At 38.5% G+C, this 27,645-nt stretch overlaps 4 protein-coding genes and 1 pseudogene across 4 annotated transcripts; 3 read left to right on the top strand and 2 right to left on the bottom strand.

Annotated features, from left to right (window-relative positions):
• On the top strand, nucleotides 6,040–7,039 carry LOC104767959 (F-box protein At2g14290-like). Its single transcript, XM_010491916.1, has 3 exons — nucleotides 6,040–6,325; nucleotides 6,387–6,608; nucleotides 6,702–7,039. Exons 1-3 carry the CDS (start codon nucleotides 6,040–6,042, stop codon nucleotides 7,037–7,039), a joined length of 846 nt encoding a protein of 281 aa, XP_010490218.1.
• Nucleotides 10,978–12,102, top strand: LOC104766666. The gene is made up of 4 exons (XM_019240935.1): nucleotides 10,978–11,194; nucleotides 11,388–11,676; nucleotides 11,758–11,857; nucleotides 11,931–12,102. The coding sequence occupies exons 1-4, from the start codon at nucleotides 10,978–10,980 to the stop codon at nucleotides 12,036–12,038; spliced, it is 714 nt and encodes a 237-aa protein (XP_019096480.1). The 3' UTR covers nucleotides 12,039–12,102.
• On the bottom strand, nucleotides 21,448–22,455 carry LOC104767957 (annotated as a pseudogene).
• Nucleotides 23,222–25,052, bottom strand: LOC104766647. The gene is made up of 4 exons (XM_010490568.1): nucleotides 24,925–25,052; nucleotides 24,459–24,660; nucleotides 23,691–23,958; nucleotides 23,222–23,576 (listed from the first exon to the last, which is right to left on the bottom strand). The coding sequence occupies exons 2-4, from the start codon at nucleotides 24,625–24,627 to the stop codon at nucleotides 23,312–23,314; spliced, it is 702 nt and encodes a 233-aa protein (XP_010488870.1). The 5' UTR covers nucleotides 24,628–24,660; nucleotides 24,925–25,052; the 3' UTR covers nucleotides 23,222–23,311.
• On the top strand, nucleotides 25,972–27,315 carry LOC104766648 (F-box protein At2g14290-like). Its single transcript, XM_010490569.1, has one exon. The coding sequence runs from the start codon at nucleotides 26,018–26,020 to the stop codon at nucleotides 27,080–27,082; it is 1,065 nt and encodes a 354-aa protein (XP_010488871.1). The 5' UTR covers nucleotides 25,972–26,017; the 3' UTR covers nucleotides 27,083–27,315.

Below are 27,645 nucleotides of genomic sequence, written 5' to 3'. Positions count from 1 at the left end.
TTTAGGCATATACATATTAGGCTCGAATATGCCTGGAAACGATTCCTCCCCTTGGGCATCCCCAAGATACGAACCCCATTCCTCCGGACCAAACGGCTGACTCGAACCCCTCCCTGTGTCCGGCAAAAAGTTCGTTGATCCACCCTTTTCAGATCCTTGACGAGACATCTGCATCCACGATCAACAAAGGGTTTACTTAATCCCACCTAATCCCCTAGTGATGAACGAACCGGATTATCCTAAGTGTCTACTACGACCATTTTGACTCGAAAAATTTGAAAACGCGAGTAATATATAGCAGCATAACCATGCTCTCATACCACCATTGTAACTCCCCCTAACCGCCGTATGGTCGGGCGGACCACGGACAGCACCGGGACGCTACTATGGGAACATTCATCGACGGTCCGGCCGAGTACAAGAACAAATCAAGACCCTTTTGGCCAGTCCATCGGTAAGGTTCCCGACCACACGGCCTATCCTTAAGGCTTTACAACCCTACAGACGTGCCGTGTGTTGAGCCGACTCGGACAAAGTCTATATCAGTACCACTCGCCCGTTTAAAATAAAACCGATTACTTTGATTAAAAAAAAACATTAATTACGACCGATTAAACAGAAGGTCTTAAAGTTTTGCACCAGGCCTAAAGCCAAAGTTTGATACAAAAAGAAAACATACTTGTATTTTACAATAGACACCAAAAACAAAACTACTCCGGTTTTCCTATCGTTCACCACGGCCTCTAGTTCCCTCTAGGGTTACCTGCAGCACAAAAATTTATCATAAGTAATCTAAGATTACTTAGTGAGCTCAGGGTTCCTGCAGAGAGTTAATCCCCAACTCTATAACCCCAACAACAAACAACATGCACGCAAGCATACAACAACCACAACAACCAGAGATAGCATGCGGAAGACAATGAGCTAAACAAATAAGCTATCATGCAATTCTCACTAACATGCATAAACATGCATCAACAACAACACATAACTTGTACTAAAACACGCAAGTTTTAAACAAGTTTATTTCTAGGGCCCGGTATGCTTCCTCTCCTTCACCCCATTTAGAACAACCGCGTTACAGCCACAAAAGCATGTAACCGGACTTCTCTCAAGTCACACCATCGTGTAGACAGCTTCGGCCAGGGTAGCGAACCCAATGACCTACGAGCTCTTCGTAACCAGCCCTACAACACACGCACATGGGTTACATGTCGCGGTTGCATGTGGTACGGAATAGGAAGGACAGCCATACCAAGTCTTACCATGCTTAGCCGGAATTTCACACGGACAAATGCATTAAGACTTCACCAATTTTGATACTTGAAATTTTCATGGTTTTAAGCTCATAATTTCACAAGTATCCTATCATGTTACCACCCTGGTTATTAGAACATTTCGAACTAACAACCAGTGTAACCTCACCGCGCTTGTGTTTAAACAAGAAAATCACAAAGACATTCAAGTAAACATGCAACAACAATAACCATGCAATCCGCGTACTAAATGGAGGTCTTTACTCCCCCATCTAAACCGGTAAAACATGCAACACAACAATCATGCAATCCGCGTACTAAATGGTGGTATTTACTCCCCCATCTAAACCGGTAAAACATGCAACTAAATAAACATGCAGATCCGCGCACTAGATAGGAGTTTCAACTCTCCATCTAATCCGGCAAGACATGTGCCTGAACTCACTGTAAACTGGCGATGATCGGCCTCCTTTGTTGAGTTTTCTCACGGCACACTCTGATCCCTTCCTTGGTTTGAAAACGATCTCCTTATCGTTTCAACTTGCGGTCGATAGTCTTGTCTTGAACTCTCTCTTCTTCTCCTTAACAACTCACCACCTCTTCTTTCTCTCGCTCACTCTTTCTCTCAAAGTCTCTCCTTATNCGTATGGTCGGGCGGACCACGGACAGCACCGGGACGCTACTATGGGAACATTCATCGACGGTCCGGCCGAGTACAAGAACAAATCAAGACCCTTTTGGCCAGTCCATCGGTAAGGTTCCCGACCACACGGCCTATCCTTAAGGCTTTACAACCCTACAGACGTGCCGTGTGTTGAGCCGACTCGGACAAAGTCTATATCAGTACCACTCGCCCGTTTAAAATAAAACCGATTACTTTGATTAAAAAAAAACATTAATTACGACCGATTAAACAGAAGGTCTTAAAGTTTTGCACCAGGCCTAAAGCCAAAGTTTGATACAAAAAGAAAACATACTTGTATTTTACAATAGACACCAAAAACAAAACTACTCCGGTTTTCCTATCGTTCACCATGGCCTCTAGTTCCCTCTAGGGTTACCTGCAGCACAAAAAATTATCATAAGTAATCTAAGATTACTTAGTGAGCTCAGGGTTCCTGCAGAGAGTTAAGCCCCAACTCTATAACCCCAACAACAAACAACATGCACGCAAGCATACAACAACTACAACAACCAGAGATAGCATGCAGAAGACAATTAGCTAAACAAATAAGCTATCATGCAATTCTCACTAACATGCATAAACATGCATCAACAACAGCACATAACTTGTACTAAAACATGCAAGTTTTAAACAAGTTTATCTCTAGGGCCCGGTATGCTTCCTCTCCTTCACCCCATTTAGAACAACCGCGTTACAGCCAAAAAGGCATGCAACCGGACNTGCTATGTCCGTCCGTGTACATACGTACGGTACGGCACTTGGTACATGGTACATGGTACCATCGGCCATCTCCCGATCCGTCCAGAATTTCTCGGACATTACTTCTGTAATTCCGCTACTCTCCTCCTTTCCTTCCCATTCGTGTCCGATGCACGTCCTTGGCCCAAGGATTTTCATTCTGGATTTTACCCTTTGGCGAGGGTCATTACATTTTTTTCAATATTTATAATATTTTAAACTTTTAAACTTTTAAAATTTAAAACTTATAATATTTAAAAACTTTTAAAAAGCTAAGAACTTTTAAAAGTTTCGATATTTATAATATTTAAACTTTTAAAATTTTTAAATATTATAATATTTTTTTGGAACTGTTTAAAGTTTTAATTTGATCAAATAAAAAACCAGATCAAACCAAATAAAACTTTTAAACTTGGACGCCTGATAAATCAAGTTTTCCTGCTCATTCGTTGTTGGAAGCATATTAATCTTATTTATACTGGTTCTGAACTATTGTCTAAAAAATTTCTAGCCGATGTGGGATATTGTGCTTAGTTCTTTGATTTCCATAAATTTAAAATTTTCCTTTTTCTAAAAAGTTCTGTAAATTTAAAAAATGTTAATGAATGACATGTCAAATCATGATAGGTTGTTTAAAATAAATCTTAATATAGAAAATTCCGGAAATTGTATAAAATGTTTATAAGTGATATGTCAAATTCTATTGGTTGTTTAAAATCTTATGTGGACGGCCTTAGGAGCTTATAACTCCTACTTTTTATTGATTTCTATAAATTTAAAATTTTCCTTTTTCTAAAAAGTTCTGTAAATTTAAAAAATGTTAATGAATGACATGTCAAATCATGATAGGTTGTTTAAAATAAATCTTAATATAGAAAATTCCGGAAATTGTATAAAATGTTTATAAGTGATATGTCAAATTCTATTGGTTGTTTAAAATCTTATGTGGACGGCCTTAGGAGCTTATAACTCCTACTTTTTATTGATTTCTATAAATTTAAAATTTTCCTTTTTCTCAAAAATTCTGTAAATTTAAAAAATGTTAATGAATGACATGTCAAATCATGATAGGTTGTTTAAAATAATTCTTAATATAGAAAATTCTGGAAATTGTATAAAATGTTAATAAGTGATATGTAAAATTTCTATTGGTTGTTTGAAATCCTATGTAGCCGGCCTTAGGAGCTTATAGCTCATACTTTTTATTAGTATAGACTAGGTTTTGAACCCACGCGTAGTTGATATATATATAATTGATGACGGTAATAAAATATTATTTTATAAAAAAAATTAAATTAGTATTAAGGAAAAAAAATAAATTTCAGATACACATTTTTAAAAAATATAAAAATCAGTTTTGTTATAAAATCAAATCTGATAAAAATAAGTCATGAATTTAACTCGACGTCGAGGTGAGGTGAATCAAACTGATGACCTCACATATCCTAAACAATTTTTTTGACCACCAGAAAAACGAAACAATTTTATCATTCTGAATTTAACTCGTTTCATATTTAATTGATCGATATGACCTATATTTTCGTGTTTTTTATTCCATATTTTCTTATTCTTCATATTTTTTCTTGTCATTTTCATTGTCAAATTTTCTGGTAATTGTCATTGTTACTTTTACCGTATGGTTCTTCGTTATACTCTTTTTATTCTTCTTCCTCGTCAACTTCTTCACATTCTTCCACTGAAAAATATTTTTTTAGACTACCACACAACTTGTTAACCCATCAAACTCCAAGAACAAAATCATTTTTTTCTCATAAAAATAAAAAATAAGATAAAAATAAAAAATTAATGAAATAATATCAAATCATCTATTAAATCATACACAAAATATATATTTCACAGCTCATAAGAAATAAAAAGCACAAATATAGATAAATAAGATAATTTATGTATTACATCAATATTTATAATATTTTAAAATTTTAAAAGGTTTCGAAATATAAAATTTGAAAGTTTTAAAAAGTTTCAATATTTATAATATTTTAAAATTTTAAAATTATAATATTTAAAACAAAAGTAAAAGCTAAGAACTTTTAAAAGTTTCAATATTTATAATATTTAAACTTTTAAAAATTTGAAATATTCTAATATATTTTTTGAAACTTTTTAAAGTTTTAGTTTGATCAAATAAAAAAATGGATCAAACCGAATAAAACTATTAAACTGGCACGCCTGATAAATCAAGCTTTCCTCATTCGTTGTTGAAAGCATATTAATCTTATTTATAATGGTTCTGAACCATTGTCTAAAAATTTTTTAGCCGATGTGGGATATTGTAAATAGTTCTTTTATTTCCATAAATTTAAAATTTTCCTTTTTAAAAAAAATTCTGTATATTTAAAAAATGTTAATAAATGACATGTCAAATCCTGATAGGATGTTTAAAATAATTCTTAATATAGAAAATTCTGCAAATTTTAAAAAATGTTAATTATTGACATGCCTAATCACAATTGGAGGTTTTAGATCCTATGTGGCCGCCTTTAGGAGCTTATAGCTTCTACTTTTTATTAGTATAGATTAGGTCGAAGTGTTTTTACTTTTTTTAACAGAGAGCCCACTCGAACTCGAAGTACGCTTGGTATTAAACAACAGTTTTGCTTACTCAAAAACGACATTTGATCTTCGATAGAAGAGAAACAACAAGGTGTTTTATATTTAAAAAAAGACAAGGACTGTGCTTTCTTTTTCAAAATCAGAAAAATTCCCAAACAAAAAAACAAACACAGCAAGGTTTCTCATTCAACATGTGACAACCCATCCCGCGGACCCCACTAGCCTCCCGTTAGCCGCTCCAACGGACCCCAAGCTGGCTCTGCAGGGCATCGATCCTAACCCTTCACCGTAGAATGGAACTATTCATCCAAATCCACCCGTAGGTTATTGGTGCGCCAGGCGTTCCTCGAACCTTGGTCGCCACCCGTTAACAACCTTCCCACATGACAAGCTGTCACCAATTGACCTGCAAAACAGATGTCCGTTGGGGCGGCTAGCGGGAGGCCTAGTGGAGTCCGCGGGATGGATTGTCACACAACACCATCTTCTTCTTCCTCTTCTTCACCAATTCAAAACCTGTTGGATAAACTTGGATGACTTAGAGCCCAAGACATCCTTACAATGGAGTGATAATGACAAGATAGGCTAAAAGTAAAAGTTCTATTTGTATTAGGATTAGGAAAAGAGAAGTTTTCCATTATCAAAATAGGAATAACAAAGTTGTGTTATGAGTATAAATTTCTTTGATTGAGTTGTTATCAAAGGTATGAGAGATTGAGAGCTTTGGTCTAAACATAATAAAGAGAGTTATTCTTTATTCAAAGGCTATCTAGATTCTATAAAACCATGGAAACTTCAAATCCTAGAACCAGGTCAGACCTTCCTCCCGATTTGGTCAAATGTATCTTCAACCGAGTAAGCTTTACTGATTTCCACCGTGCAAGGATCGTGTCTACGAATTGGTACTGGAGTTTGAAGCTAACAGTTCCCCGGAAAATCACATCTCCATGGCTGATACTATTCCCAGAAGGAGAAAACGACGAAGATGGTAACCGTGTGAAACTTTTCAATCATGAAGAAGAAGACAGGATCTACAAGTCGAAGAGAGATTTTCGAAATAGTTGTAGCTCGTGTTCGTTCTTCTTACCATACAGTTATGATCACTGATGTTCTGAGAGGTCTTTTGTGGGTAGACGAGAAGACGAAAGAGTTTGTTGTTGTGTGGTTCGTTGATCCATCTGTCAATTGTCTTTGCTTTTGCAAGAAAGGGGATGATCGTTTTGCTTACATTTTGTTGCTTTCTCGAGTCTCTATGTATGACCAACAAATATATGATGTGGTGCTCCGAGGTCATAGTCTCTATATCTTAACCAATCATGATTACATTCGGTTCATTGATTTTTCTGGTCCACGAGGTTTCCGAGATTTCAGCTGGAGTGACCTGTTTGATCCGCCTTCTCCAGGTCGATATCATTCTGATTGTGAGGTTGTTGTGGTTAACGCATAAGGAGAGCTTTTATTAGTCGAGAATATCCTTGACCAGAGAAGACAAAGGAGCTTCCATGTCTTCAAGAAGGATCATGATCCTGAAATGAATCAGCGTTACATTGAGGTGATCTCTCTAGGTGAGGAGGCCTTGCTTCTTAGAATGCATACAACAGTGCCTGGTCTCGAACCCAACTCCATCTATTTCACCAGTCATGACTCCGCCTGTCACCGTTTCCGTATGAAGACTTTACACATTGACATATGTGTGTTCAACCTTCCAACCAAGACCCTCAAGCGCTGCTCCACGCTCTCCAACATGAAGCTCAAGGATGCTCTATGGTTTCTCCCTAGGACTTGACTGAGACTTTGAAACGTATGAGGCAAGGCACCCGCCAATATTGTATCAGTATCGTAGAAGGTTCAAGGCCCAAGATGGATCCAACAAGTAAGGAAGGACCTAGAAGGAATGAGGTGTCTCAGGTTGACTGAGTGGATCAGATTACGACTGCCAGCCTGGGTACTGTTCACCATGGGTAAGAATAATGTAACCTTAGTTAAGGTAATGAGTCATTTGGTATGAGCTGGCTTGTCCATTGTGTTCGTTCCAACGGCTCTTAGTAGAATAAGACAAGAGTAGTATAAAGTAGGAGGTTAGGAGGATGAGAGAGGTATCTAGATTCTGGATCAATTTGTAAGGGGGAGGGAGAGAATCTGTAAGTTCTCTCAAGTCTTGTATTCCGATATCTCATTAATAAAGAAGTATTTTCATATCCATTGGTTCCTTACAAGTTTGGACATCTAATATCTATCAAATTGGTATTAGAGCTGTTCAATCTTGGGAGAGCAACTAGTCATAACATCAAAAATGGAGAAGCTAGAGAAGGCAGTCGAGCACCATCAACGCGATGTCAGCAAAATCTCATAACTGGAAACCGAGGTCAAGGAAATGAGGAAACAATTGAAGAAGCTGGATGTCATGGAGAAGCAGATGGGGAAGTTGGATGCCTTGGAGATCATCCAGAAACGGCTCTTTGGTGAGGAACGACGCTCATGGGTGATAGAGGGAGATACACAACCTTCTGATTTCAATACCAACACAACCGACGTGGTACATCGCCTCTTCACACCCAGTCAAACGCCGACACCCATGCTGCAAGAAGCGAAGAGTGACGTTCCTGAAAAGAGCGACCCTTTGACACGGAAGATCGAGATTCCGTTGTTTGATGGAGAAAACACGGAGGTTTAGGTTCAACGCATGGAGCAGTATTTTGAAATGGAGGAGTTCTCGGAGGAAGAAAAGCTCAAAGCAGTCCGTATGTGTTTTGACGGTGAAGCTTTAACCTGGTATTGCTGGGAACGCGACCGAAAACCATTCACAAGTTGTGAACAGATGAAGAAAAGGGTGCTTGAAAACTTCTCTGTTTCCCACGACTTAACGGCAGGAGAATGACTGTTACTGTTTCAAAAACATGATATCACGGGAGGTATTGTAAGGATTTCATTGCTTTAGCCACAAACGCCCTGAAGGTTACAGAAAAAGTTTTGGAATTGGCTTTCATGATCGGTCTTAAGCCCAAAATCAGAGCAGGAGTAAAAATGTTTAAGCCCAGAACCTTAAAGAAGATGACGAGTCTGTCCAGGAAGGTAGAAGATTGTTCCGGAGAAGCCTCGTCAGAAAATTTGTCCGGAGGCGGCGGTGGAACGTCGACAAGGTCCGGAGGCGAGAGACTAATCATGTGTGGCATTCAACAATCAAGTGGGGGTCAACAGTTTAACGAAGCGGTAATTTCGTCCAACCCAAAGTTTGTCAATAACCTAGACAAACAAACGTCGTCGTCTCGACAAATCGTGAATCCAAAACGTAGTCAAACTAAGTCGGGAGAGGGGCGGCGATTTCCTTACTGGAGGCAGATGATACAGAAGCACACTACAAGAAAACAATACGTTTTTCTACGAAGTTTCCTACGAAAATTATCGTAGGAAAAAATTCCTTCGGAAACCCTTCTGAATTTTGACAAAACGAAAAAAGTTGAAGTAAATAAGAAAGAAATTTCCTACGCAAACGGACAAGAGAAATGAAAAGGGTATTTACTTCGAAAATCCGTCGGAAACCAAATTTTGTAAGAAATAGTGAAGGAAACTCGATAGAATATTGAAGGTAAAACACGGGAAGGAAATCAGAAGGAATATTTTCTTTCATTTTCTTACGAGAATCTTTACGAAGGGAAATTCGAAAGAAACCTGAAGGAATATAGAAGGAATCTTGGCCGAAGGTATTTAAAAGGAAAGATTCCTTCGAGTTTCCTACCAAACTAATTATTCGAAAGAAAACTCGAATAATAGTTGTTTATGTCGGCATGCCAAAACAAAACCAAGTGGGCAAGCAATTGAGATTGTGGTTGGAATAGGAAAGATGATAACTTTTTCTATATAAAAGAGTCATTGTCTATCTTAAATCCCTGACAACAAAAACCTTTATAGCTACGGCCTATCTATTATTCCAAAAACACAAAAAAAAATTTCTACGCTTCAAACTTTTTCTCCAAATATTTACAAAAAAATGAATACTTTTCGCACATGGTTGGACAAGGAAAGATGTTATCCGAACGGGATGCTTACAAGGGAATATGCAGCTGGACTCACCAAATTTATGAACGTCGCTATGAATCAGGAAAGCTGCTTAAGAAGTGGTAAGATGTTATGCCCATGTCCATCTTGTAATAATAATATCTTCATTGACAAAGATTTAGTCTGGGGACATATTTATAGTCTTGAAATTATGTCAAGTTACAAAGTTTGGTTTTATCATGGGGAAACTGATGCTTACCACGTGGGTAGTACAAGTGAAAATGTGTCTGAAAGGGTGGAAGAATCTAGATTGGGAGACGGTGATATAGGAACGGTTCAAATGGTTCGTGATGCACATAGAGAAAATATGCACAAATTTCTAGAACCTGAATATATAGTAGAAAAAGACAAATTTAGAAGCAAAAAGATTCTACGATATGCTAGATGCATCGAAGATTCAATTATATGAAGGTTGTAAGGAAGGACATTCTCCTTTATACGCTGCAACTAGGATGATGAATATAAAGACGGATTATAACTTGGCAGAAGATTGTGTAGATGCTTGGGCAGATTTTGTTCAAGATATTTTACCCGAAGACAACATCTCACCGGCTTCGTATAATGAAATTGAGAAGCTTGTTTCTGGTCTTGGTTTGCCATATCATATGATCGATGTTTGTATCGACAACTGTATGATTTATTGGCAATCAGACGCAGACTATTTAGCCTGTCGATTTTGTGGAAAACCCCGGTTTGAAAATACAAGTGGGAGATCCCGATTAGCGTTTAAGCGTATGTGGTATTTGCCAGTGGCCGATGGGTTGAAAAGGTTATATCAAGCAGAGCGGACAGCTGCAGCTATGAGATGGCACCAAGAGCATTCAACATATGGATAGATCGCGCATCCCTCAGACGCAGAGGCATGGAAACATTTTATGAGAATTTATCCACGTTTTGCAGAAGAAAGTAGGAATGTCTACCTTGGACTATGTACAGATGGTTTCAACCCATTTGGAAAACATGAATGCCAATATTCTTGTGGCCAGTGATTCTCACACCTTATAATTTGCCTCCTTCTTTGTGCATGAAGAGAGAGTTTCTATTCTTGTCTATCCTTGTTCCTGGTCCAGAACACCCAAAGAGATCTCTTGATGTCTTCTTACAACCTTTGATTCATGAGCTACAAGTTCTATGGGAGCACGGAGTTCAAGCCTGTGATGTATCATGGCAGCAAAATTTTACGATGCGTGCGGTGCTTATGTAAAATATTAGCGATTTTCCAGCTTACGGAATGTTATCTGGATGGACAACGCATGGGAGATTATCATGCCCGTACTATCAGGATAGTACAGATGCATTTCAGTTAAAACATGGACAAAAGACCAGTTGGTTTGACTGTCATAGACGTTTCCTACCATGGTCGCATCCTTATCGCCGTAACAAAAAAATGTTTAAGAAAAACCAAGTAGTTTCTGATGGTCCACCACCTGAGTTAGATGGTGAAAATATATTGATGCAGCTTAGGGATTTTGGCGCGGAATAACGACATATTGCGGGGGAAGTGTGCATAATCCAGTAGATTGGTATGGAGAGTATCATAATTGGCACAAACATAGTATCTTCTGGGTGTTGCCTTATTGGAAAAATCTCTTGTTGAGACACAATCTAAATTTCATGCACATTGAGAAGAATGTGTTCGATAACTTGATGAATACAGTTTTAAATGTCATGGGGAAGACAAAAGACAATATCATATCGAGATTAGACTTGCCTTCAATATGCAATCGGCCTCATTTACATGTCTTACCAAGTGGAAGAGGTCCAATCCCTAGATTCAGATTAGATGGAGATGCTAAGGACGCATTATTTAGGTGGATTGTACGAAAAGTTAAGTTCCCTGACAGATACGCTTCCAACCTACGAAACTGTGTTGACAACCAAGAAGGTTGATTATCAGGGATGAAAAGTCATGATTGTCATGTGTTTATGCAACGGTTACTGTCATTTGCATTTTTCAATCTCTTCCCAAAATAAAGAACATGAAGCTATTGCAGGTAACCTTTATTTTTTGGTTTGTAATATATTTTGTAATAAAACAATATATAATAATATTTTTCTATCCAATATGCCTAATGCAGGTATTAGTGCTTTCTTCATTACAAGATCACTGACGCCAGCTGGTATCAGGCAATTAGCTGACAATATACCAGTTCTAATATGTAATCTTGAAAAAATATTTCTGCCCTCTTTTTTTCGATGTGATGGCGGTGGAGAAAAACCACATTACATAAACCAAGTTCCAGATATATTCTCACAAATTAGGCGGTTAAGCGGGAAACCAACTAAGCGGTGGCTGACGGAAGTTGAACTAAAACACTTGCATACCTACATTTTGTTGAATTGTGAGGAACTATGGCCATATGAGAGGTATAGTTTAGTTATGTAAATTTTGTATTTAATATCGTTTGATTATAAGTATTTATTTGTTTTTAAAACTTATATATCCAGGATTTATTTGGAGCAGTTACGAACATCTTATCCACATTATGATGAGGAAACACTTGCCACTAAAAAACAAAATGAATTTGTACAATGGATGAAATTCTATGTGAGCATTTTGGAAAATTAAGTTTCTTCTTTTTTAATAACATGGGTAAAATAATGGACTACTTTTGAAACAGGTGCACACATGCAACAATAGAGGTGAGCGATTACATACCTGGCTAGAAGAGTTGGTAGATGGTCCATTGTCGCTTGCACAAAGTTCACCGACTTACTACACACGTTGATATGCATTCAAAGTGTTCTGAGAGGGAGAGAACAGAACAACGATCAATTCTGGGATTAGTACGCAGCCGGTAATATAATATATTATGGCGTTCTTCGAGAGATTTTGGAGGTTGAGTTCCCAAGAGTTATTAATTTGAAATGCATTGTTTTCATGTGTGATTGGTATGATCCATCTATCAGGAGGGGAGTACGTGTAGATAAATTTGGTGTAACTGCAGTAAGAACATCAGAATCACTTGATAGATATGACCCTTTCATCCTCGCATCACAAGGCGACCAAGTATGTTACATCCCATATCCTCGCATTACCAAAAAACAAGATTCATGGGTTACTGTTACGCAAATAAGCCCAAGAGAAAGAGTACACGGAGTTATAGAAAATGGCCCTTTGCAACAAACATATGTTGGGAGCATTTCTTCTGTTGAACTTAATCATGATGATCCAGCAACAGGAGAATTGGAAGAAGAGACCATGATCGATGAGATTTTGGATGTTTCTGAAGAAGAGGCTGGAGAGTTTGATGAGGAGTTTGATTTCGCTTCATCTGAATATTCATATGATTCGGACTAATATTATATTCATGTTTCATTTAATCTGATGATTGTAAATTAAAGCAACTTTAGAAAATCATAATATTCATGTTTCATTTAATCTGATGATTGTAAATTAAAGCAACTTTAGAAAATCATAAATCATAATATACATGTTTCATTTAATCTGATGATTATAAATTCACATATTTATAAATTTATCTTCCATGAAAATGTTACTATCTATATAAATTAAATTGGAATAGTTACAATTATTGCTTGGCACAAATAATATTGTGGAGAAATTTAGTTATGTAACTTTTGTGTTAAGTATCCAATATTGTGTAGAAATTTTATATAAAAGGACAAAATCAAACAAAACATAAGTTATATATGTGTAGATTAATATAATTTTTATATAAATTACAACATAAAACAAAACATAATTTGGAGGCCAAAAAAAACAAAACATAATTTATATAAATTTTATATAGTTGGTGTTTATGTTTTCGGCTTAGTAGAGTTCTATCTCTTATTTATAGCTCAATTATACTAACTAATTTCTATTCTAAACATAGCAAAAGCATACACATCTAGGATTAATCAGAGTCAATTCATTTTGGGAGTCAATTAATCTTACTCACATATATAGATTATGTTCTCTAGTTTCAGGAGAATACTCGTCAGAACGGCAGCGGCATTATGATAGCAGTACCTCGAGCTACTATGTACCCGATTTCCCAAGGTTTACACAAAATCCACGCAATGAACACACTCGGAACGGTAGTGACCACCAGCTGAGAATGAGGAATCAGATGTAGCTATTCTTGCCGATGTAAATGATTTGCTATGTGCTCCAGGACGCACAAACATCCCAGTCCTATGTCCAGACTGTGAAGGAACAGCTACATGGTAACCCTCCATCAATTTTAGATGATTCAGATTTTGTTAGATTACAAAAACTATTAGACTCATTTGTTTATAAACTACATTTCAGGTTTAGACATGACTCCAATGGTAATTTTACAAAGCAGATCCTTAAGATGCTGAAATCTGATCTCCCTAAGCCTTATCCTACTTATCGGTCTATCGAAGTCTGTCTAACACGGCTATTTCTCTTAAAGCGCTATGGAGAATCCTAAAGCAGGAGGGGGAAGGGCTGAAGGTAGAGCACGCGGGGCTGCAGAGCGAGGAAAACAAGACAACTATCAAATGTCCAAAGGAGTTTAGTCAGCTTATGGAGGAGTTTGGAGTAGTGTTTGATGAACCTGAGGGACTGCCTCCATCAAGAGGGAAAGACCACGCCATCAATCTGAAGACAGACACAGAACCAGTTAATGTGCGTCCTTTCCGGTACCCACATGCTCAGAATGAAGAAATAGAGAAGCAAATTTCCAACATGCAAACAGTGGGGATTATCAGGGAGATTGGAAGTCCTTTCTCCAGTCTGGTCCTCTTGGTGAAGAAAAAAGACGGTAGCTGGAGGTTCTATGTAGATTATCGAGCCCTCAACAAAGAAATGATGCCCGACAACTATCCAATTCCTATGATTGACCAGCTCCTGGATGAACTACAAGAGTCTTAGATCTTCTCGAAGGTGGACCTGAGATCGGGGATATCATCAAATACTAGTGAAAGCAGAGGATGTACACAAAATGGAGTTCCGCTCTCACGATGGACACTACATGTTCTTGGTAATGCCCTTCGGGCTTACCAACGCCCTGCCACATTCCAATCACTGATGAACGACGTCTTCAAACCTTTCCTGAGGAAATTTGTGCTTGTCTTCTTCGATGACATACTGATCTACATTAAGTCTGTTCCTGAACACCGTGAGCATCTACGGAGGGTACTGCAAGTTCTGCAACAACATCAATTGTATGCAAACCAAAAGAAGTGTCAGTTCGGGAGTCAGCAAATAGAGTATCTGGGCCACGTGATATCAGCCGAAGGCGTAGCTGCAGATCCAAACAAGATCAAAGCCATGACCGAGTGGGAGGAACCTGTTAACATCAAGGCTCTGAGGGGATTTTTTAGGTTTGACGGGATACTACCGCAAATTTTGTGTTGGGGTATGGAGACATTTCCCATCCATTAACAGAAATGCTCCGGAAGGACAAGTTTGTGTGGACTGATAAAGCAAGAGAGGCATTCACCAAGCTTAAGGCGGCAATGGTGACATTACCAGTATTGGCATTGCCTGACTTTACAGAAGTGTTCGTGGTGGAGTTAGATGCTTCGGGGATCGGCTTAGGAGCTTTGTTGATGCAGAAGGAGAGGCCCTTAGCGTATTATAGCCACTCGCTGACAGACAAGCAACAGCTAAAGTTGGTGTACGAGAGAGAACTTATGGCCATTGTGTTTGCCATCCAAAAGTGGAGACATTACCTGTTGGGAAGGAAGTTTTTAGTTCGAACGGATCAAAAAAGCCTCAAGTTCCTATTGGAGCAAAGAGAGATTAACATGGACTATCAACGGTGACATCCAGTACAAACCCGATATGGAGAACAAATCCGTTGATGCCCTGTCTCGCAAAGAGGTGGTTCCAACACTGTTTGCCCTTTCAGTTCCTGCAGCTATCCAGTTAGAAGAGATCTGCTCTGAGGTTGATAGAGACGAGGAACTCCATAGGATTATCAAAGACCTCGTCAAGGATACAAAAGCTCACCCGGATTTTTCACTCATCAATGGGCGTCTTTCGAGACATGGTAGGCTGGTGATTCCAAAGACGTCTGCAGTTATCGGGCTGATCTTGAGGGAGTTCCATGATGGGAAGATGGGTGGACATGGAGGAGTGCTCAAAACACAGAAACGGGTAGGAGACATGTTCTACTGGCAGGGAATGATGCAAGATATCAGGCAGTATGTGTCGGCTTGTCAAGTTTGCTAGAGATACAAATACTCAACCTTGGCTACCGGTGGACACCTGCAACCACTGCCAGTTCCGGAGAAGATATGGGAAGACCTATCGATGGACTTTGTCGAAGGCCTACCCAAGTCAGGTGGAAACAACGCCATACTAGTGGTAGTGGATCGATTGTCAAAGTATGCTCACTTCATGAGGTTGAAGCATTCGTTTACAGCGACTGATGTGGCCACTTTGTTTGTTCAAGAGATCATCAAGCTACACGGGTTTCAACGATCCATTGTGTCCGACAGAGACAAGATATTCACCAGTCTGTTCTGGAAGGATCTGTTCAAACTGGCAGGGACCAAACTATGCTTCAGCACGGCTTATCACCCTCAAACTGATGGACAAACATAGGTAACAAATAGAAGCTTGGAGACCTACTTGCGTTGCTTTGCAGGGGAACAACCTCGCATGTGGGCTCAATATCAGACCTAGGCATAGTATTGTTACAACACGTCGTTCCATTCAGCCATTGGAATGACTCCCTACCAGGCAGTGTACGGTCGGGAACCTCCCTTGGTGATCAAGTATGAGAACGGTTCTACGGTTAATGCTGATTTGGAGAAGCTTATACAGGAGAGAGATGCGACATTGACAGTGATTAAGGCCCAGTTGCACAAGGCTCAACAACATATGAAAAAAGAGCTGATGAACACAGGAAGGAGGTTGAGTTCAAAGTGGGGGAACTTGTGTACCTGAAGATGAGATCTTATTGGCGTCGCTCTCTAGCAAGACGAGTCAACGAGAAGCTAGCAGCTCGTTACTATGGACCGTATCCAGTGGAAGCTAAGGTAGGAGTAGTAGCGTACCGTTTGAAGCTTCCAGCAGAGGCTCTGATACCAAAATTACACACACATAGTGGTACAACCACTTAGGAGGTTTTTAGGATCAGTGTTAAGTGTTTAGGAAGTATTTTGGACAAAGATTATGTAAGAATATAAGAAAGATCTTTATACAAGGGGATAAACTTATTTTATTGAAACACTCAAAGGGATTACAAGAACTCTTAAGACTCTTACTCAAACTCACTCACTTAAGCTTGTATGAAACTCTTCACCAAGCCTTGGTTTTTATAGTACAAATCTTAGGGAATATTACATAGAATATTCCTTAAGCTTTATTTTACAACCCTCCATTTATTCAACTCTCTACTTTATTTTACAACCCTCCATTTATTCAACTATCTCACAACCATATATTTCACTATCAAATATTACTCACTTATTACTTATTCCCCCTGTCTCCAAAAGAGAGGTGACGTCTATCTTATCCGTTGTCGTCTTCTTCACTGTCTGAGGCGACTTCTGTGACGTAGATCTTTTGGCCTGGAATGTATCGTTTTATCTTGTACGTTTTTCCTTCAACTCTGTAGACTGGATGATCTGGATTTGATTGTGGCCACGCGTATTGATCATGGAAGCCTGCAAGCACTTGTCGTATTTCTTCAGCGAATCCTAGCGGGTAGACGTGTCTGTTGTGCCAGTGAGCTGTGTGAGGACAAAGAAGATTAGGGTCAACTTCAGATTCATTAAATCCATTCAATAATGCAATTTGCTTTGCACGTTGATGGAAATTCCCCGAGGCAAAAGCATCATTATTGTAGCTTGTCTCAACGTTCGCATCATATTTCTTTAGGATAATGATTTCTCCGTCTTGTTCTTCTTGGATTGTAGTAATCCTGAACGTGACAAGTATATCCAACTCAGGCTGTGCACGAACATGTTCTTGCCACCAGGTAACATCGTGGAATAATGTGAGCCATTTGTATAATAATTTGTAATGTGCCTTCCGTCTGGTCAATATGCATTTCGCCAAGTACTGGAGTAGTTGACTTTTATGAATGAGGACCGCAATAGTGTAAAGATCTGCCATGTACCAGAGTAGGAGGTATGCTTCTATAGGAAACCGGCTATAATGAGCAGGGTTCATATGAATGGTGGTAAGGAAGGGATAGGCCGGGTGGTAAGGGAGGCCAAGAAGTGGACCCTGATCAAGACCATATCGGTGTATATAGAGCTTTAGAAAACCATGCAGTGTCTCAATCCCTCTGTAGATCAATACATTGTCGAGTAACGATTCCCTTATTCCATGCGGCATATCGGCAATCATTTTCCGCAGATTATCTTCTGTTGGATTGTCTGGACTGAGGGTGTATATCATGGGTACTATTGACGAGATTTGACGCTGAGTTCTTGAAAGAAAATCTGGGAGGAAGTTGTCTTTTCCTTTGATGTGTTTAACATCGAATTTCCACTGGGAAAACCAACTTGCCCACCTGAGTAACTGAGCTTGTGGTAACATCTTCTGCTTGAACTGAATCATTTTTGGAAAGGAGGACATGTCCATTTCGATGAGGAAATGTTGGCCCACCAAATGAAACTCAAATTTTTCTATTCCTCTTTTGACAGCGAGTATCTCCTTGTAAGTAGAATGATAGTGTTTTTCACTATCTTTGAAGACTCCACTTTTGTAGCCACAAATATGTCTTTTCCCTTTTTCGTCTTCTTCTAAGAGTACTGCTCCCCAATAGCAATCACTTGCGTCCGTCTGCAGAATTCTTCTTCCCTTTGATGGGATTTTTAGAGCTGGTAAGGTTGTGGAAATTTTCTTCAATTCTTTCACTGCTTCTGTGCATTTCTGGCTCCAAGGAGGGGCATCTTTCTTGAGTTGAGCAGAGAGAATCGATCTATGTTTTGCAAGACCATGAATGAAATCCGCCATATAGTTAACAATCCCCAAAAACTGTTGGACTTGCTTGAAAGATAATCTTTCATCTGGAAACTCATTGAGCTGGGTGGCAATGTGAGGTTGGAGGTAGTATTCTCCCTTGGATATGTGCATTCCCAAAAAATCAATCTCCGTTTCTCCAATCACCATCTTCTTCTCTGATAACATAATACCGTATTTCTGTATGATATCGTGAAATTTTGCCAGTAACGAAGTGTGGGAATCTATGTTTGAGGAGAATAGCAGAATATCGTCGATATACACCAGTGCATTTGGGAGGATAGGCTCGAATATCTTGATCATAGCTTTTTGGAACAGTGAAGGAGCTACCTTAAGTCCAAAGGGCATGACTTTCCAGTGGTAATGGCGATCTGGTACACAGAATCCCGTCTTTGGTCTGTCTTCTGGTTTGATTCCAAGCTGCCAAAATCCTGCTTTTAAGTCAAACTTGGAGAAGATTTGTGCTTGCGGGAGTTTTTGGAATAACACTTTTCTCTTTGGCAAAGGAAACTTGTCATCGGCAAGGAAATGGTTGAGTGGTTGATAGTTGATGACCAATCTGAGTTTTCCTCGCACCTGTTCAGCCCGTTTGTTGACGTAGAATGCTTCGCATGCCCAAGGTGAAGTGGTCTTCTCAATGAGGTCTTCTTTCTGGAGTTGGTCAATCTCTTCGAGTGCAAGATTGTAGTGATCTGGGTTCATTCCTGGGTGACTTGCTTTAGTTGGGTTGATATCTTCATTCTTCTTGAAAGGTAAGGATATGAAGAAATCTGGATTCTTCCATAAAGGAGATGAGCACTTTGTGAGAAACTCCGAATGAGAGGTGGCGCAAGATGTCTTTGCTATTTCTTCTTTTATGGGATTAAGCATCTCCATAGGGTATAGATGAGACACCGTTGTCCAAGGTAGCAGCTGATTTTTGTGCTTGAGACCTTTTGGGTGCCACGAAACTCTCCGAAGACTATGGAGGATATCAAATCCAAGTATAAAGTCCTTTCCAGGGAGTTCAGAACCAAATACTTTGGATTTAATCATGTATCCGGGGAAAAGTTGGATGTATATTGGCTTGCTGATAAGAGAGATATGAAATATCTGGCCGTTGGCTGCTTTGAAAGCGACTGAACATGAATTCCAATGTGAAGCTGGGAGGAGGTCTGGTTTGATGATGGATGAAGCAGCTCCAGTGTCAAAATAGGCAATGACCGGTATTGGTTTATCATACTTGTTTGGGAAGATGTAGATCTTGGCATTTGGAGATGGTTGGGTTAGATACACCAATTCTTCTTGATGTGATTGCTCTACTTTGCAGAAATCGAATGTGTAGAGGTCAAACAACATGAACTGGTCGTCTCTATCGCTTTCATCTCCAGTATCCTCTTCTGAAGATTCATCTTCAAACTCCATACCCATTGCAAGAACTGTATCATCAGTTGGTTCATCATCAAGGGAAAAGATGGATTCAATATCCGAGTCGTCAATATCTTCAACTTGTGCCAAGTAGCCAAGGAGGTTGTCTCTCTTCTTCTTGTTAGGACACTGTTTCGCATAATGTCCCTTCTTCTTGCAGATGTAACATCTGTCTGATTTTTTGAAACCTCTTTGAGTTTTCTTCCTGAAGAATTTCCATTTCTTTCTAGAAGATAACTTTGGATATTTCTTCTGCCACTTGCTTCTATAGCTTTTTTCTTTTCCATGACTTGTAGAACAATGGCATTTCTTTTCTCTGCATTTGATACTGAGTTCCGGCCGATCACATGCTTTTCCTAGAAGTTTTCCTTGTTCCTGAAGCTGTTTGAAAAACTTCTGGTGGTTGCATAGCTTTTCAAGGGCTGCCAGAGAAATTTGATATATTTCTCCGAGTGAAGCTTGATTGAGAGGCATATTCTTGAGAGACAATACCCTTGACGTTTCATTTCCAAGTGGTTCTGGAAGTGAATTCAGGTACGCCTGTTTGAGGTTGACATCATCTATTCCATTTAGGGCATAGAATCTCTTTGACATCCGCTCATAATGTCTTTCAAGATCCTTCCTCTTGAAGGAACAACATCTCATGCTAAGATATTCTTCTCTTGCTTGGATAGTATAGTGATCCCATGTGCCGAGAAATTCATTATGAATGTGTCCCACCAAAGCATCGATTGTTGGAGATTGTCGGATTTGTAATTGTCGATATTGACCTAGGCTTATCCACCATTGCCTGAGACGTCCTTGGAATTTAGCCACCAGTTTATCAATCGATGTAGGTAAAGTGGCTCCTGGGTTAAGTTGTTGTTCTGTTAGCCATGCATGCATCTCATATACTTTGTCACGCCATTTTGAAGGGGGAACATCATCAAAAGAGAAACCCTTATGTGGTTCTGTACTAAACCGTGGGTTTCCTTCTGTCTGATCTCGTCCAGTTTCTTGGGTTTCTTCATATACGTTTCCACCTTCACTCTCTATGTCTTCTTCAACCACAGCAGGTGAAGCCATCATAAAATGTGGGATCATGGCCTCATCATTCTCATCTTTTAATGTTGTTGGTACCTTATTCATCATACTTCCTTGAGAAAGTCTTTTTTCTTGTTTTGCGACCTTCTCGAGAAAAACAGTGATTGGATTAGCGTGCTCCACCATGAATTGCATTTTGCTGGCTTCGGGTTGGTCTTGAGATTTTGATGTCTCGGTAAGCGGTTTGGGTGGTTCAAGTATGGCTTCCTTCCCTGGTCTTTTTTCTGTTGGCTTTTTCTTTTTGGTAGACTGTTGTTCATAGAGAACTTTTGTTGGTAAGAAGGAGGATGCTCCAAAAATACTTGGGTCTTGGGAAAAAGATAAAGGTTGTGTTTGGGCTGTGTAAGGTGGTGTGTAGATGGGATATGGTGTAAAAAGGTCATATGGAGTTGGTGGTTGAGTTTTGGGTTGGTTTTGTAAGGAGTGTAATTGAGCTTTAAGGGACTTTAGCTCCGACTCTTTTTGGAACATGAGGGGAGAGTTCATGGAGACAGTAGTTGCAAGGTGGAGAAGTTCTTGGTGGAGAGAGATTATCTTTTTGGTGAGTTCTTTAATGGAAAGGTCCATGATGGTTACCTTTTTGTCAATCTGGCTTAATAGATGGTTTTGGGTTACGGCGTTCTCCGACTGCCAGTTTAACGTTGCTTCTGCGGCACTGATCTGCTTTACTGAACCATCTGGATTCTTAACATTTGGATTCCGGATTTTCCATGAGTGCTTTATATTCCTTTCTTCAAACTCCTTGGATGGAAATGGTGAATCCTGCTGGGATGGGGGTCCGAACATGTAACTTAGTTGTACCTCTTCTTTTTCAGGTGTTGTGGGAGTTGAGCCACCTGAATACAATACATAGTATTCAAAATTCTTGCCACTTGGTTCTCCGAGAAGGCCAACTTGTGGATCTCCAGACTCAAATCGTTCTTTGAGAATTTGTTGTGTAGTTTTCTTTTTTCTCCTACGCCTTGGGGTGTCATCATCATCAGAACTATTCATCTGACAGTGTTGGCAATCGCAAACATCAAAGAATTTGTGGCCTGTTTCATCTTGGAAAGAGTAAATGGGATCTCCCAACGAATCAAAGGATGAGATTGGAACGCCATCTAAACGTGGATTGATCTCCAAGGTTTGAGTGTCTTCAAAAGGAGTAATTGTATTGATTTCTGTGCAGAAAGCCGTTGGTCTTGACTTTTCTTCTTGTTGCTTGAAGGCAATCTCTACAGCTCCATCTTTTCTCCTATGAATAGAAGAGTCCACCGATTGTATTGGGGTACTCCGGTCATGGAGTTTTTCGTAATTGGTAACCCATGATTCTGGAAGTAACTTGACAAGCTCATCTCTAGGAATCTGTCTAGGAATATGGATGCACGACGGGCTATGTCCCCACCTTTCATGTATCTCAATTAAAGCGTGCAATAGGAGAAGTTCCAGTATCTGCTTCGATCCCAGCCCAAATAACCGAAGACGGATTCCTTCATGAAAAACCAGAAGCAGTTGCGGGAACTCGTAAAAACCCTGTTACAGGATAGTCAGAAGTGCTCATCAGATGGAAGGGGCTGCCTGATTACGAAAGTTCTTGGGAGTCGGTTTCCACTATTAAGGGTCAGTTTCCAAAGTTCAACCTTAATGACGAAGTTGCAGTTGAAGGCTCAAGGCCCAAGATGGATCCAACAAGTAATGAAGGACCTAGAAGGGATGAGGTGTCTCAGGTTGACTGAGTGGATCAGATTACGACTGCCAGCCTGGGTACTGTTCACCATGGTTAAGAATAAAGTAACCTTAGTTAAGGTAATGAGTCATTTGGTATGAGCTGGCTTGTCCATTGTGTTTGTTTCAACGGCTCTTAGTAGAATAAGACAAGAGTAGTATAAAGTAGGAGGTGAGGAGGATGAGAGAGGTATCTAGATTTTGGATCAATTTGTAAGGGGGAGAGTGAGAATCCGTAAGTTCTCTCAAGTCTTGTATTTCGATATCTCATTAATAAAGAAGTATTTTCATATCAATTGGTTCCTTATAAGTTTGGATATCTAATATCTATCAGACTTTTTCTTGTATCATGGAAAGCTTATCAATAATATCCAAGACCATGAGAACATTGTGAGACCTTCTTCTATTCCAGTGATATTTTTAAATATTTCTAGTTGTACTCTCAACCTTGCTTTAACCAATTGTTGAATAGATGTTTACAGTCATTGTATTTTCGGCTAGTATTTCGCACAAACCTTTTGCTGCGTCTAGTCACTAGTCATTTGTTTCTATCCAATCAATGTTGGGTTAACGATGTTACCATGTCTTCACCGGTTCCTTTCATGCGAAAGAGAGTATACAAAGGCTTTAAAAGACGTATCGTAGAATGAATTGAAGAGAGCTTCTTTGTGAGCGACGAACCAAAGAGATACTTGTTCACTATTATTATGTTTGTCTGAAAACACTTGCTGGACTCTCAAATGATCTTACTTCGCACTCTATGACATAGGGGCTTCCACTTTGTATGAAATATATAATAATTTCTTCGTACAGTTAAAATATATAACAGGGGATCACAACCATTTATAAATTTTTCGCGGACCAAAAGGAACAAAGATTTCATCCTACAAATATCTTCCACAAGGAACATCATGCAAATACCTTTCTTAGTGCCTGTCGTTTTCTCTTCTTTTCCTTTTTCTTGTCCTTTTTACTATGCTTCTTCGTATACTCCTTTCTTGTTCTCTGACCATGCTCAATCTCTGAGCCTTGTCTCAGTGAAGGTGGTCTCACTGGGCCTAGAACTACCTTTCGTTCTCCTGTATCGGAACTTTGCAACTGTCCCTTCTCGGCGGGAAGATAAGGGCCTGTTTCATCCATCATAGGACCGACAGAGCCTCTGCCACGTTTTTTCCTGTTTGGAGATTAAGAAGACGTTTTAAAATACATGAAAGAGAAAGAGGAGGATAGGCTAGCAAACTCAAAGGTGAAAGAAGCTGCTGCTAGGTTGACTGTGAAAAGGACATACCGTGATTGGAGAAAAGTCTCAATTTCATCATCTCGTAAGCCTCCATCATCTTCTGAATACCATCTCTCGTTTGATGATGTACACGTAACCTTTTTCTCATCACCCGAGCTGCATCTCTTATCCAGACTCCTTTTCAGGAAACTACCATTCGGCTTCATGTGGCTACTACTGCTTTCCTCTCTTTCGCTCCTCTTGAGTCTTACATCTTCTAGCTTAATCTCATTCTTCCGAACCCTCCACATCTCATTTGTTTCTACCGCTTTGTTTGCTGTACGGTTAAGGAACAGAACACGTAAGAGTTAAAAAGTAAACAATGAGCTTTTAAACAACATTAAGTACTAGATAAGTTTAGAGACTCTAGTAAACGAGAAATGAAACTATCAGACATATGTTTCTTTTTATCCAACAAACCAAAAACTAGTGAACAAGTCAAGAAACTATTACGGAGGATCGATAATTAAACCATAAACCACCACCAAAAAAATGTCACATGTTACCAACCTTCTCATTAACCAACAAAGAGCCTAATCCCATCCGAAACCGCAGCTATTGCTACTGCTTCAAAGAAACAAAAATGCCAAAAGGGTACAGTGATGCAGATTGGAAAGATAGATTAAACAGTCTCCAATGACTTGAGTTATTTGGTTGCGATCTATAATTTCCAATGTGTGTTCACATAAAATAGAATGTGAAGAGAAACATAACTTTAAACTAGAACCGAATATGTAACGGAAATAAAACGAAGAAAGGGTTAATAAAGAAGCATACATTGCTGAACACTAGGAACAGTGGCTTTGAGAAACCTTGAGTTAGGTCGATGCCTTATATTAGGCTTCTCAAGATATGCTCTAACACCATCTTTCTCAGCTTGTCTTCTCAATCCTGCTGCTTCCCTTAATAGAATTGAAGCTATTCGATTCTCAGTATCCAGATCCATTCTAAACTCCACACAAACCCCCTCCCTAAATCTCTGTAATCACAAGAATACAGACCGTTTCAGCGTTTATTCTCTACCTAAATCGTTATGGGAAGTATCCAAAAACAAACGACTCAACAGCTAATGAGAGTCCAATTCAAGAATTCTAAAGCTTTCCTACCACAAAACTTGATCTTTCGATTATGAGAGCAAGAATCATAAAAAAACAGAGAGTTCTAAACTAGGGTTTCACAAGTAACCTAATTGTTTGAGAATTGTGGTCTAAAAGGCAATAAATTTGCTGTAGAATCAAAATACCTGACGAATCAAAGCTTCACAGGGTCGCGAAGATTTCTCAAAGGCAAGAATTGTGGTTGGCGAGTCGATTTGAATCGAGCACCGAGAAAGCTTCTTTAGCAAACCGGACCTTATTAGTGTTCGTTCAATTTGATTTGTCGGTTCAGAGATAGTTATCTACTTTTCTTTTCTTAAATATGTAAAAAACATTACTTTTTTTTTTTGAACAAAGAAGAAAATTTAAAATACAACTAAAAAAGTTATTTACCACGAATATACTTTTTTAATACATGTATATAATAAAAAAATAGATAATTTTAAAAGAATTTGTTAGAAATATTTTTTTGTGATATCTTTTTTAAAAGTATTTTTTTAAGATTTTTATTTTTACTCTTTTTTATACAATTATAATATGTTAAATTAATTTTTAGAATTTTTTTAGGTTTGGTTCTCTATTTTATATTTATAATATAGTTTTGAGGGGTTAAGATTTAGTATTGGAAATTTAGAGCTTAGAATTTAGTTATTTTATACAAAGAAAATGGATATTTATTAAATAGACAACATAAAAATGTATTTTTAAATAATAATATAGAAAAAAAAAAGAATTTTTGAAAATACGCCAAATTTTTATGGCTTTCGATTAACCATTTACAACAACAAATGTAAAAAAAAAATTAGATAAAACATAAATGTAAATTATTTTATATCAATTTAATTTGTATTTACATGGCATTATAGACTTATAGTATATTTATACAAAAATATAATTTGAAAAAAATTAAGTGTGTAACAAATTTTCAATTACTCAGTAAAAATACTTATATTTTTATATTTCATAAGTAATACTTATAGTAAAGAGTTGAACGTGTATAAAGCTAGCTTGGAAATGAAAAATTTATTACTTATGAAAATTCTGAAATTACATGTGAAAAAACAAATTAAAATAATATCTGTTTTTCAACACGAGGTCAATACTTAGTCAAAGAAGGACAACACGCAAACAAGAAGGATAAAGGAGACAGCAAGCCGACAAAAAAAAGCACAACTACAAAAAGATACCGAGGATCGAGGAACGTACAAACTCCAAACTTGTTGTTGACCAATCAAGACCATGGGAACTCAAAATCCTCGTACCTGGTCGAAGCTCCCTCCTGATTTGCTGGAATCTATTTACAATCGACTAAGCTTTACTGATTTCCACCGCACCAAGCTCGTGTGTTGGAACTGGAATTTGAGTTCGAAGCTAACAGTTCCCAAGAAAATCAGATCTCCATGGCTGTTGCTGTTTCCTGAAGACGACGAAAACGAAGAAGATGGTTCTGGTTCTGTGCTGCTGTTCAATCCAGAAGAAGAAGAAAGAACTTACAGAACAAAGAGAGACTTTTCAGGGACTCGATTCCTTGCAAACTCAGGTAAATGGTTCCTAGTGATAGATTCTCGATTCGATCTCTATATAATCGATGTGTTTAGCGAGACTAGGATCGATCTTCCCCATCTAGAAGAGTCTCTCTTAGATAAAGAGGAATCCGAAGATTTAAGGGGTCTTTTGTGGGTAGACGAGAAGACGGCAGAGTACGTTGTAGTCTTGTTCTTCAACTTCCCTAGCGGTAATGTTGGCTTTTGCAAGAAAGGTGATGATCATTACACTAAAATCCCGCTGCATCGCGGAGTGCCATGGAGGTTAGAAGGCTTAACCGATGCGGTACTCTTGGGTTACCGTCTTTACATCCGCACGCAGCTTAGCTACATTCGGATCCTAGATTTGTCTAAACAACAAGGTTACGAGGATGTTAACAAGTTTGAACCATTCCAAGTGTTTTCTTCCACTCAAGACTGTAGCATTGCGGTTACAACAAGAGGAGAGGTTTTGCTGGTCAAGAGCATCCTCGACAATACTAACATTGTAAGCTTCTCCATCTTCAAGGATATAGACTACAATCCGCAAGAAGAGGTTGATTCTTTGGGTGATGAGGCCCTGCTTCTTGACTTGGGTATTTCCGTGCCTAGCATCACACCAAACTCCATCTATTTTACACGTCATAGTCGTATCTATCGCAAGGAGCACTTAAACCTGGACATTTGTGTGTTCAATCTCGAAACCAAGAGCCTCAAACGCTTCTCTTGTCTCTCCAGCATGAACCTCAAGGATGCTCGATGGTTTCTTCCGACCACTTGACATTTCCAAACTTTTTCATTTAATTTCCTCTATGGTCTAGCCGTCTAGTCGCCTGTTTTTTTTCTTTTCTTGTTCCTTTTCTTTTGGTGCTTTCTCGTTCTGAAAATTATGACATATTGCCTGATTAGGACACTTGATCGGACACTTGATCGACTTTTCGCATTTTTATCATTGAATCAAGTTATCCGTATATAAGATTTGTATGAAAATAAATGTAGTATCATATTTAACCTTTTGGATTTTTGCGTATAATTTAAGTAATTTAAAGACAATAAACGATACTTAATTATATTGCAAAAAAAAATTAAAACATCCCCTATTATTCGGAAGTACATTTGGTAAATTAACTTTTATTTGTAAGATTTGTACATAATTAAACTTTTGACACTTAAATAAATATCAAAACTTGTAAGTCATTATTTATAACGAAAAACTAAAAGGTAAAAGTAACGATGACAATTATCACAAAATTTAACAATAAAAATGACAAGAAATAATATGAAGAATAAGAAAACATTGAATAAAAAATACGAAAACATAGGTAGTAGCGATCAATTAAATAT

Source organism: Camelina sativa, chromosome 19 (genome assembly GCF_000633955.1).
Source record: "Camelina sativa cultivar DH55 chromosome 19, Cs, whole genome shotgun sequence".
Lineage (NCBI taxonomy): Eukaryota > Viridiplantae > Streptophyta > Magnoliopsida > Brassicales > Brassicaceae > Camelina > Camelina sativa.
Note: the sequence above shows the minus strand (reverse complement) of the source record. Positions and strands in the feature narration are given on the sequence as shown.

Excerpts from the sequence above, each read along its gene's own strand:
- LOC104766647 (XM_010490568.1), bottom strand. The coding sequence starts at position 24,627 with ATGGATCTGGATACTGAGAATCGAATAGCTTCAATTCTATTAAGGGAA. Across the intron at positions 23,959-24,458 it reads TGTTCCTAGTGTTCAGCAAT|CAAACAAAGCGGTAGAAACA; the intron begins GTATGCTTCTTT and ends TTAACCGTACAG. Across the intron at positions 23,577-23,690 it reads GAGACTTTTCTCCAATCACG|GAAAAAACGTGGCAGAGGCT; the intron begins GTATGTCCTTTT and ends ATCTCCAAACAG.
- LOC104766666 (XM_019240935.1), top strand. The coding sequence starts at position 10,978 with ATGGGGAAGACAAAAGACAATATCATATCGAGATTAGACTTGCCTTCA. Across the intron at positions 11,195-11,387 it reads CTGTGTTGACAACCAAGAAG|GTATTAGTGCTTTCTTCATT; the intron begins GTTGATTATCAG and ends TGCCTAATGCAG. Across the intron at positions 11,677-11,757 it reads GAACTATGGCCATATGAGAG|GATTTATTTGGAGCAGTTAC; the intron begins GTATAGTTTAGT and ends TTATATATCCAG.
- LOC104767959 (XM_010491916.1), top strand. The coding sequence starts at position 6,040 with ATGGAAACTTCAAATCCTAGAACCAGGTCAGACCTTCCTCCCGATTTG. Across the intron at positions 6,326-6,386 it reads TCGAAATAGTTGTAGCTCGT|ACGAGAAGACGAAAGAGTTT; the intron begins GTTCGTTCTTCT and ends TTTTGTGGGTAG. Across the intron at positions 6,609-6,701 it reads TGATTTTTCTGGTCCACGAG|GAGAGCTTTTATTAGTCGAG; the intron begins GTTTCCGAGATT and ends TTAACGCATAAG.
- LOC104766648 (XM_010490569.1), top strand. The coding sequence starts at position 26,018 with ATGGGAACTCAAAATCCTCGTACCTGGTCGAAGCTCCCTCCTGATTTG.